The following is a 12491-nucleotide window of genomic DNA, read 5'->3' as shown; positions in this document are numbered from 1 at the left end:
ACAATTTCATTATTACCATGCACTCAGAGTTCACCCACTGAGTTCCCCAGATTTCGGGCTCCAAGAACAGCTTTCTATTAAGTATGGACTGGTAGGTTTGTACTTATACACAGTGTCTAAATGGCTGTGTGAATAAGCAGTATTTGGAACAGATATTATTTGCAAATTTTGGAGGAAGTGCGACATTTCAACATGTTGATGCACCTACTGACTTCATGCGTGTTATGTGATACATAGATCATTATACAGATCAATGGATCTGAATAAGTGGTCCTGTTTTTTTGGCATAATCAATGTAATGGACACATGGATGAGCTTGTCCCATCCTCTACTCCTAAATTTCAACCATCCATGGAGTAAATCTAATACACGGAACCAACAGCTTTACTTTTATGAAGCCTTTGTTTTGGAGAGTAATACTGTGATCAGTAGGTCACTGAGCATGAATTGACTGGAAACTTCAAAATTTTTCATTAAATAATGTAACTTTTTATGTAAGAGTGAAGTAATTTTAATGAATATTTTTCATGTATATGGCGAAGTCAAGATTATACAGGGCTGCTACAAAAGACCTTTCCGGGTTCGAACACATGTATTGATTTTATTTTTATTTTTATTTTTTTAAATTTTTTTTTATTGGGTTATTTTACGATGCTGTGTCAACATCTAGGTTATTTAGCGTCTGAATGAAATGAAGGTGATAATGCCGGTGAAATGAGTCTGGGGTCCAGCACCGAAAGTTACCCAGCATTTGCTCGTATTGGGTTGAGGGAAAACCCCGGAAAAAACCTCAACCAGGTAACTTGCCCCGACCGGGATTCGAACCCGGGCCACCTGGTTTCACGGCCAGACGCGCTGACTGTTACTCCACAGGTGTGGACTCGAACACATGTAATTTACGTTCTATGAATCTTGAGGTGCATGAAAATAGTACCAATGGAAAGAGAAACTCAAAAAGTTTAGTTTCTTACCTTAAAGATGTTCAATGTCTCACTCTTTGGTAACACGGGACACATCAAGCCTATAGTCAAGTTCCACATAGGTACGCGGATTTTCCGATCCCTAGATTCTGAGGTTATGTCTGTTAATCTTACCAGAAAGATGAAAAGTGGCTTCGTCAGAAAACACCACGGAACGAATAAATTCATCATCGTTTTGAATTAAAGTCTGCATACTTATGCAGAAATTTCTTCGTAGCACTTTGTCTTCTGGTTTTAGGGCTTGCAGCAACTGTCGGTAAGGATAAATCGAAACTGCTTACGAAGAATCTTGCCTTAAAATCAGTGTACCATGTATGGATTGTAGTCCCACTGGGTGGATCTGCATCAAACTTTGTTCGGTAATGCCATTGTACATTAATAACTGACTGGTTCACATGAAAATCAAGCTTTTCTGTCTTACATATAGGTATCCTACAAGCAAAACTCAACTCAGACTCCTCGCACCGCGCATGCTATACCCCTCTTACCCCCCTACAGTAGGCGGGTTCTTTAATAAGCGGCTACTAGTATAGCTATAACGGTTACAGTTGCAGACATGTGCACTCAAAGAGCAGCTGTAACAGTAACTAATTAAGTGAATATAACATTACAAGATGTCAACATCGTCTCTTTCTAAGTCACAATCGGTATCTATCTCCACTGGAACTGTCCTCATATTTAAATTTTAAATATTTAAATTAAATTAATATTTAATATAAAACGATATGTGACTCCATGACTCTGTAGCAATAATACGTGTTCAGCTCAGCACAAGAACAATATGTGCGCATGCGCATAGTGTCGGTGGTGTGATTGGAGACGGCTAGCATGCTGGGAAAGGGAGCATACGTCATCTGCGCGAAACAGTCACGTCCGCTGGTTTCTGCGCACTGAGTTTTGTCTGTTGGATGCCTGTAGCAGTCATTTCTCCTCAACAATGAACAAATTTGTTTATATGCGCTATTATGAGACAGTATTACCAACTAGGAAAACAATGTTGCCACAACTAAACTTTTTGAGTTTCTATTTCCATTGGTGCTATTTTCATGCATCTCAGATTCGTAGAACGTAAATTACATGTGTTCGAAACCAAAAAGATCTTTTGTGGGAGCCCTGTATTAGACTAAACTATGTACTGAAATTGAAACACAATTTAAGGTATTTATTAATATTTGAAATGGCGTTTTTATGACTAAAATTTTCTTTGTAATAGTGTTAGCTGCAAAATCCTAGTACAGAGCATTGTACGCATAAACAGCAATAACTCAGTGAAAGAAATTTCAAAATTGAATAATTTTTAGAAAATATATGGCATTTTGAAGAAATAGAATAATTTTTAATTAATTATTTTTTTAAGGAATCAAAAAGTGAAATTGAAGTTTCTGATACATGGTTATGTTAGTCTACTTTCATATGTTGTCTGATAAATATCTTAAAAAGGTTGGTTAAAAAATGTAGATTTTCCTCCAAAACGTTAATACATACCTTAATGAGTGGACTAATTTATCATGCGAGTAAACTTGTATTTGTCTTTCATCTCAGTTCAAATATTTATGCTTTTTAAATTTCAATTGGCCATGTTCTCTTACTTCAGTGTTCCATTTTGCAAACTTACTAATTCCATCACTTTCACTTACACTACATAATTACTGCAGTTAACATGGCGTTAAAAATAGGATATACAGACGTGGACAAATTATTAGACTAAAACGTTTTTCTTGGAAACATAATATATTTCGTCATATCAACTATCAGTATAATTCACAGAGTCTCTGTTGTTGTAAATATGATTGTTTACATCTTCTGGTATATTTTTCCAATGGTTAAGTATATTTTGTTTGGCTGTGTTGGCACTACTAATGTTTTAATTATATACTGTAGAAAATATTCAACAGTTTGTTTTCCCATGGCCTGCAAGAAGACCGGACATGAACAAAATTGAAAATCTGTGTTCTATACTGTAGAAGAAAGTGAACAAAAAGAGGTTTACAACAAAACATGGACTCATTTAAGCACTGTCTGATATCTGGCTAAATGATGCTGATATTCAAAGAAAGTGTCAAACTTTGGTTTTCAGCATCCCTGACAAAATCAACGTGTTAATAAAAAATAAGGGAATGCTCACAAAATATTAGTAACCTCCAGACTGAATTTTCTGTTCATTATTTCAATGCAAAATACATTTTTGTTCATTATTTCTGCCGATAAATACAGCTTTGTTGCACATATAGTTAATTTGTCCACGTCTGTATTTAGGTTGCATAGATATAGTATATTCTTAGAATCATCAGAAAGAGATTTTTTTTCACATTTAAATTTCTCTTTTTACAGGATGGAGAAGAAGGTGCTGCTGTAACTACAACTAAAACTACAACAATAACTATATTGACTACTACTACAATGACTGCTACTACAATGAGTACCACTACTGTTCCTGCTGCTACTGCTACTATTACTAGCACTATTACTACTACTACTACTAATAATAACACTAGTACTACTGTCACTGCAACTGCAGCTGAATCTGTTATTTCTGTATGTAACGTGCTGCAAAATGAGCGTCCTGTTGCTTCTGCTACTTCTCGTTCTAATGATGGCTTCGAGTTTGTGGTTGTGAAGGACGAGCCACAGGACGAAGTATCAGGTGCGGAGGAAGATGGGCTTGATGACATCACAGTCTCAGAAAGGTTAGTTGAAAATTGGAAATATCTGCCAGACAAATTTTTTTCTTCTTGACAGATATTTCAAGTAATATTTTTGTTACATTACTGTAGAATTATATTTTTCATGGCTTTTTATAAATACGAAATAAAGATTGATACTGTACATAAAATGTTAAAATGTGCAGGTGAAAGGAATTATATTTCCATCATTTGATACAAGTGTTCAGTATGCTGTTAAATAGGAAAGACAGTTTGGAGCACTGAAGTATATTGTTTTAATCCCATTCACATAAGGATTGAGCTCGGGTTCAAATTCTGGTTGGGACAAGTTCTCTGGTTGAGGTTTCTTCCGAGATTTTCCCTGTCTGAAATCCTGCGCCATGGCATCGTGGTGTAAGGCATCCTGCCTAGGATTCGCGTTACAGAATGTGTGCTGGTTCGAGTCCTCATGGGGGAAGAAATTTTCTCATGAAATTTCGGCCAGTGTATGGGACCAGTGCTCACCCAGCATCGTGATGCACTTTGGAAGCTACGATAGGTAGTGAAATCCGGTTGCAAAAGCCAGCTATAGCGGTCAGGGTGATCATTGTGCTAACTACACGATATCTCCATTCAGGTTGAATGATCGTCCACCTCTGCTTCAGCATGTGGATGTGAGGCCAGCAGCTGGCTGGACGGTCATGGTTCTTCATGGGCTGTCATGCCTTGGATTATTATTTTCCTATCTGATCTTGCAAGTTCCACAGCCCTCATTTTATTAGTTTTTTTACTGGTAAAAAAAAAAAAAGTAATGGCCAGAAAATGGTCCACTTGAATATTCTAAGTTCCTGATATAAAACACTGCACATGATCAGAGATCAGAGTACAGATGCACAAGCAAACTCTAATGGAGTTATTGAAATTCGTTATATTTCGAGTGTTGTCATAATGCATTCCAAAATGCACCAGTACTTAGATGCGAGGAAAATGGATTTGCTGTAAATAGTAGATGAATATATATAAATTGTGCAATGAAATCGGAATTTGGACCTTCGTGAGGAACACCTTCACAAAACCTCTGATTGAGGTTGTGGCTGATATGTACATGTATTATCAGATGGTACATCTCGCTTGACGATATGTGTCAGAGGAAAAACAATTGTTTGTGTGCATCTGAAGTCTGATTAGTGTAATATGTAGCTAATCAGCGATGTATGCATAGGAGGGGAAAAGGACCTGGCACCCTATCCCATTATCTCCTGGCCTAGTTGCCTTATGAGTTATGATTTATTGATGTTACTTGTGAGGTTCAAACCTGTCTTTGGACAGTTTCGACTAAACAATAAAGAACAACTTTCACAAAGAGGACACCAAATTCTATCATTTGAGAATATTAATCCCAAGATAACTATGAGCTTTGCAAATTAATATGACATTTGAGATAAACTTTTCTCACCTGCAGCGTGTATGATTATTAGGAACTGTCTCTTTGATACCAACCTGAGTTGCCCCTCCAGAACTTGCTTCACAGATGGGATGACAGAATGTATAACTCACCAAGTTTCACAATATTTCTACTCTCAGTTCTATAATTAAAAATTCGCCTCATGTAGTTTATCCTCTTTTGCCTAATATCGTATTTTTCAATTAATACGACCTAGCTATTTGTTTTCGTTAAATGATCTATTTTCGTTTTCTTTTGAAAAAATCCCAGTTTTTTTAGCAGTTCTAACACTAGTATTGCCCTGTTAAAATCAATTGCCTCTTTCAGTTTCATTCTTAATGCATAACTGAATGCGTTTCTCGGTGATGTAAAAATCAAACACCTTCATACTACACTTTCATCAAATGCGTCTAGTTTCAAGATGCTCTTTTTAACTGTTTTTTTCTTATCCGGCATTGCAAAAGATGTACTGGTATGACTCTAGTTTACTCGTTTATGTCCCAATTTTTTTGGATACTAATACAGGACATGCCTGCAGCCATTGCCACTCACCTTGAACTTTGTGTAGAAGAATTTCAGTTTCTTGAGAAACTTTTTAGACGTAAACACCAACACATTGATATAACTTCTTTGGTTTGACCATAAAGCTTCTTCCCTTTTAATTTGAAATATCTGGAGCCATATTCTTAAGAACTGCAACTTTTGAACACTTAAACTAACTCTAGTTGTTGTTGTTATTGTTGTTGTTTAGTCAATTGTCCGAAAACAGGTCTGAACCTCAGAAGTGATACCAATAAAGCGCCACTTATGAGGCAACTAGGCTAGGCGATAATGGGGTAGGGTGGTCAATTCCTTTCTTCCTCCATTGCATTCCATTGGATACATCGCCGACTAGCTATATATTAAACTAGTCAGACTTCAGATGTATACAAACAATTATTCTTCCTCTAACACATATAATATACACAATTTAAATACACACACAAACTTGTAAATGCTACAACTGAATATTTTAAAACTTCCGTAATGTAGCACAAAGCAATTCATTATAATCACCTGTTACGGAGCGAGTGTGACAGAGAGAAGTGTTTTGCAAGTGGACTTTACACCTGACCAGAAACCGATACCTGCTGTTTAAATCTCAAAGGTCGTGAGGCTTTCAGATCTTTTGCAGGAGCTGTAGAAGATGATGTACGTCACAAATAAACATTTCTTGAGATTTGTGGGAAAGAATATTTATAAAACATACAATTACAATCAAACAAATCAAGCCCTAAACTATTGTTTTTTATGGATTATTTTATGATGCTATATCAACATCTCAGGTTATTTAGCGTCTGAATGAAGTGAAGGTGATAATGCTGGTGAAATGAATCCGGGGTCCAGCACCAATAGTTACCCAGCATTTGCTCATATTTGGTTGAAGGAAAACCCCAGAAAAAACCTCAAACAGATAACATGCCCTGCCCGGGATTCGAACCCAGGCCCCCTGGTTTTGTGGCCAGACGCGCTAGCTGTTACTCCACAGGTGTGAAACTAAACGATTGTTACACTACTATATGAAAAATGTGTTAAAATGAACGTGTATGCATTTTATGCTGCATTTAATTAATGATATATATGCAACCGAACTGGTGCGTTATACTGAGATATTTTTTTTTTTTTAGTTATGAGAAAACACTTTTCTCTTCTTGGGTTAAGTAGCTATTGGATAGTCTTTTTAACATTTAATAGTACATTATGCAACGAGCCTATAATAAAGGTAATTAAGAAGCGAGTACGGATATTTATGAAACGAGCGCAAGCGAGTTTCATAATTTTCATACGAGCTTCTTAATTACCATTATAGGCGAGTTTCATACGACTTTTTATGCTCGACCATATTTCTAACTTGATATTATTAATTTTCTTTGTATTTGACCTTGGCCAATGTCCCGTATGTTGTGAGATGTGCGCAGACGCGAAAGTATTGATTTTTTCCGAGGAACAGAGGTTCACATTGACCTTGCTAGGCCATAAGAACCTACAGAGATAACATTAAAATTAAATTAGACATTGAAAAACGAGATGACAAATTGAATTTATTTGAATATTATTTACAATTAACGCTAATTATTATAGTAACAGAACATAACCTTCTGCGACAGTATTGGATTTCCAGCCTCCGTGGCCTTTCTGCTAATTCTCTTTCGATTGCATATCCGAGAATAATCGATACTTGCGGTTTTATAACGGTAGAAAGCTGACCTGTCATTGGCTGAACAGTTGTAACCTGAGTTGTCATTGGCTGAAAGACCTGACCTTTAATGAGTAGGTGTACTTTAATGATATACATTAAAGGTCTGCTACCAGGTGTATAATTACTACATTTCGGCATGGTCGAGCATAAAATACGTTAATATATTTATCCCTTGCTTAATATATTGTATAAAGTGCAAGTATATGGAAAAACAAATATCCTTTTTAAGAAAAAGACCTTGACAAGGGTTTAATTATTCTTAACTGTTGTTTATATTGTTTCAGAAACTCCTTTGTTGGTCAAGACCAAAATTTAATGACAAAACGTGGGGAAGAGAAGTCCGAAGTAAGTAAGAAGTCGTTAATTTTGATACTGTGTTGAGGAGGTAGGAACTCCCATTTGCTTTTAATGAATAAGCACTGTTTCTATTTGTCATTTTAGTACTTGGAAAGGATACTTCTTACGAAATGTTAGGTGTTCAAGCAAATAAGGTTTGTAATGGTATAGAATAGAAAATCAGTTGCCATTCTTCATAGCATTTATTAACATGTTTCCACTTTATTTTGAATTAGAAATGGTGAGAAATTTTTTATATAGTGCTTACATGCCAGTATCTACAATTGGTCAATAAAATGTAATAATTAATCTCGGAGTACATTGGCCAGTAGATAAAATTGCACAGCTTCATTTAGAAATGTAATTTTTCTTGTCATAAATTAGTCTAAATTGCACTTTTTTGGTCTCTGTAAAAATGTTCGTAAGTTTCTGAGCACAGTGACCAGTGATTATATTATAATTTGTAGTTTGGATGGAATTAAAGTTAATTCTGATTTTTTTTTGGTTCCATCACAACAAATGTGTCTGTAAAATAAATTACCTTAATCCTGTCGAAAATTACATTGGATTATATATAAATATTTTCTTTCTTTAGAACTGATATATTAGTAACTTCTTTAGAAAACTACATAAATAGAAGCAATTTAGAATTAGCTTAAGCGAATTATACACACAGAGTAACAATGAAAATTAAACCTCTTTCTTCTAGAATAAGTTTATCGTTCGGTAGTCATTGTATTGAATTCTCTTTAGCACCTCTTAGAGTCTAGTTCTTCCTTACTGTCATTTCCAAACTCCACACAACCAGCAGTACATCTTAGATTTGAAGTCATTCTGCAGTTCATTTCTTCATTATTTTCACTCTCTTTGTGCTATAATTGACGCCCTCAGAATAATAAAAACAGTGTAAGTGCAATCTAGTTGAGGAGAGAAATGCCCCGTTTTTAGCATGCTTATCTTGAAGAAGTGGGCTATTATATGTGTGTCTGTGCTCTTTCAATAAGTTCTGAACCAGAGGTTCGGCTTTTCAGGAAGATGGTGAAGAATTTGTTGTAGATAAATATTTGATGCGATCCTTGATAATTTCGCAACTTACAATATGTGTTCAGGATGGTGGATGTCTGATGGTTTTGTATAAGGAAAATAGTTAAACTAGGCACTTAATTTTTGTAAGATGGCAAAAAATTATGAAGACTGATTTATATCCCTTCTTGGAAGATGGAATTTAATTTCACATTGAAGACCTTCACTTTAATACATACATTTTTGCCTCGTGTAAATCAGGTTTGTATGACATTTTGATGTGTTTGAATTATGAAAGTTGTATATTGATACAATGATATATCATGAATGGTAGATAATGTGCTTCTGGTACAATTATATGGTGGAATGTTCCAAGTGAATATTTGGACATAGCTCGTGTCTTTGTTTAACAACTCAAGTAAGTGTACATAATTTTGAATCAAATACAATCTTCACAAGTTAATCTAAAGTTGGTGTTTCTGCAAGACTGCATGTCTTTCAATCAAACCATGGAAAATGAAGAACAAAGGAATTTATTATTTGTCTTCATCATCACCATCATCATTGTCAGTAGCTTCAGTCTGATTGTTCTTCAGGAAATATGGAAAAATTTGATCCTTCCATAATATGGAACTTACATCATGACGAATGTTCATAAGCTCCAATGATATGTTCCACTCCAGAAGCACTGAAACAAGTCACAAAAGGTTAGTATGTTTTTAAACATATGTGAAATTTAGCAACAGAGTACTGATATAAAGGAATATAGAAATTACTAATAATATAACAAAAAAATTGGAGGAGATGAAGAGTAAGGAGAGAGATTTGTACCTGCTACATTATGCATGCTATCACTGTGCCATTTATCACGATCGATGCTGAACATGTATAGAAAAGTGTTATAGTGCCCTGCTCCCCACGTAACCTACATTCAAATCATTTAATAGTGTCCACATAAAATCTTTACAATTTCAGATGTAAATACCAAATTATTGAGAGACAATATCAGGATGTTAATCAGAAACTGTCAAAAGTTTTTATGTGAATTTTATTGATTGTTGAAATGCGTTTTTTGGTTGCAGATGTGAATTTTGGTTTGTTGTTATTGTTGATTAGAGCTGTAGAGGATAAAGCTACAAAAACTTATTGAGCATTTTATGTAATAGTTGTGTTTGTGTATTAAATTATTTTAAAATGGTGTATACCCTTCAAGAAAGAACATAAATCATCCTTATTAATTAAATTTAGGAAATTACACAAAATAAGCTGTGTTTTCATCCTACAATCAACTGATAATCACAAAACTACAGGTTGCCAGATGACGATAGAAAACAAAATATTCGAAAACGAAAGAAGTGTATAAATAATTGAATGATCTTTCATATTTAAGTATAAAAATATAGGAGTGCCATTTGAAATTTCAAAGTGGGGGTGGCTGGGAGTGGGGGTGAAATCTAAAATGCAATTAAGCCTGGTTTCAGATTTCTCCCTCAATATCTAAATTGACGTGTTCTTTGTTTAAATTGAATTGAATTTAAATAATTAGTTACTTAGACAGGAAAGTTTTGAAATGAAAGCCGTGTGTGTGTGTGTGTGTGTGTGTGTGTGCGTGCGTGCGTGTGCGTGCTGCATATATAGTTCACACCTGTGGAGTAACAGCGCGTCTAGCCGCGAAACCAGGTGGCCCAGGTTCGATTCCCAGTCAGTACAAGTTATCTGGTTGAGGTTTTATCCGAGGTTTTCCCTCAACCCAATATGAGCAAATTCTGTGTAACTTTCGGTGTTGGACCTCGGACTCATTTCACCAGCATTATCACCTTCATCTCATTCAGACACTAAATAACCAAGATGTTGATAAAGCATCGTAAAATAACCTACTAAGTTGAAAATATATATATATATATATATATATATATATATATATATATATATATATATATATATATATATATATATAGATATAGATATAGATATGTTACACCCCCAAATTAAATTTGCGTCCCGTGAATTCAAGAGACGAGCACTAGTAGCTCTAATTGCTCTAGTTGTTAGTATACAACCTACTGTTTCGTCTGTGAGTGTGGTTATGTTACAAGAGATAATGCAAGGAGTGTGGTAATGTATATAATGTGTGTAAGAAATACGGTTCATAATATTAACACATTCACAATATTTATACAAGTACAACACTTTCAGCACCTCCTATATACGTGTATTCACCACTATCTCATACAACTCGCTGGCACTAACAGTAAACACTTCTTTATCAGTTCAGTATTTACTCATAGATCACAAAGGCCAGAGGGAAAGGGAACGGTGATTCACATTTTTTCCAGACGCAGATTTAACTTGGAATAGTATATATACATATGGTAGAATCTCGATTATCTGTCACCTTATTAACCAATCGGCAGATTATTGTCAGACTGTCTCTCTCTCTCTCTCCCTCTTTTTTTTTTTTTTTTGCCACAGAACAAAATATGAAGTCCAGTATATTGTTAGTACGTATTTTTTCTTACTTTCTTACTTACTTATAGCTTTTAAGGAACCGAGAGGTTCATTGCAGCCCTCACATAAGCCTGCCATCAGTCCCTATTGTGAGCAAGATTAATCCAGTCTCTACCATCATATCCCACCTTCCTCAAATCCATTTTAATAATATCCTCCCATCTAAGTCTCGGCCTTCCCAAAGATCTTTTTCCCTCCAGCCTCCTAACTAACACTATACGCATTTTTGGATTCGTCCATACATGCTACATGATCTGTCCATCTCAAATGTGTGGATTTAATGTTCCTAATTATGTCAGGTGAAGAATACAATGTGTGCACTTCCGTATTATGTAACTTTCTCCCGTGACTTCATCCCTCTTAGTCCCAAATATTTCCCTAAGCATCTTATTCTCAAGCACCCTTAACCTCTGTCCCTCTCTCAAAGTGAGAGTCCAAGTTTCACAATCATATAGAACAACCAGTAATATAACTGTTTTATAAATTCTAACTTTCAACTTTTTTGAGAGCAGACTTGATAACAAAAGCTTCTCAACCGAATAATAACAGGCATTTCCCATATTTATTCTACATTTAATTTCCTCCGAGTGTCATTTATATTTGTCACTGTTGCTCCAAGTTATTTGAATTTTTCCAATTTTTATATTTCCATTTCCTACTATGTTCTGATCACAAGACATAATCATATACTTTGTCTTTTCGGGATTTACTTCCAAACCTCTTTACTTGTTTCAAGTAAAATTCCCGTGATTTCCCTAATAGTTTCTGGATTTTCTCCTAACATATTCATTTCATCCACCTAGACAAGAAGCTGATGTAACCCATTCAATTTCAAACCCTCTATGTTATCCTGGATTTTCCTAACAACATATTTTAGAGTAGTGGTTCCCAAATTTTTTTTATCGCAGATCCCTTTCGACTCGAAAAAATATTCACGCATTCTGAAATTAAATTAAATTAATCGCTAGATTAATATTGATATAAATTTAATATGCCTCCATATTTATATTCTGTACGTATTTAACATCGACAATATATCTACAACTACATTAATTATCATGCGTAGCCATGAATTCATAAATATGCAGCAGTATTTGTAAACTGAGTGTATTTTTTCAGCAATTACATGCATTATTATTGATGAATGATGATGTCTTCTCGTCTCACAACTCACCAGGTATGATGCCTCTGTAGTATTTTCATTGTCGGTTTTCGCACTTTTCACCAACGTATTCTGACACTGTTTTAACCCTTGAAGTTAACGTTGAAAAAATGTATGTTCTTATTCTTACATTCGGGATTTTTTGTTTCCAAATGTC

The 12491-nt window shown here is 35.0% G+C and overlaps 2 protein-coding genes across 9 annotated transcripts in view; one reads left to right on the top strand and one right to left on the bottom strand.

The window, feature by feature from the left end:
* Positions 1-12491, top strand: part of LOC138707561 (zinc finger protein OZF-like) — a 65866-nt gene that overhangs the window by 21257 nt on the left and 32118 nt on the right. For all 6 annotated transcript variants that reach the window (XR_011334276.1, XM_069837130.1, XM_069837129.1 and 3 more), the window contains exons 3-4: positions 3312-3667; positions 7590-7650. Coding sequence is in view for 5 of the 6 variants with exons in the window: in XM_069837130.1 (XP_069693231.1) it covers positions 3312-3667; positions 7590-7650 (417 nt within the window). In the remaining variant the exon portion in view is untranslated. The remainder of the gene's footprint in view (positions 1-3311; positions 3668-7589; positions 7651-12491) is intronic.
* Positions 7865-12491, bottom strand: part of LOC138707564 (zinc finger protein 415-like) — a 66587-nt gene continuing 61960 nt past the window's right edge. For all 3 annotated transcript variants that reach the window (XM_069837143.1, XM_069837146.1, XM_069837148.1), the window contains exon 4: positions 7865-9352. In XM_069837143.1, the coding sequence (XP_069693244.1) occupies positions 9201-9352 (152 nt within the window). In that variant the 3' untranslated portion in view covers positions 7865-9200. The remainder of the gene's footprint in view (positions 9353-12491) is intronic.

Source organism: Periplaneta americana, chromosome 10 (genome assembly GCF_040183065.1).
Source record: "Periplaneta americana isolate PAMFEO1 chromosome 10, P.americana_PAMFEO1_priV1, whole genome shotgun sequence".
Classification (NCBI taxonomy): Eukaryota; Metazoa; Arthropoda; class Insecta; order Blattodea; family Blattidae; genus Periplaneta; species Periplaneta americana.
Note: the sequence above shows the minus strand (reverse complement) of the source record. Positions and strands in the feature narration are given on the sequence as shown.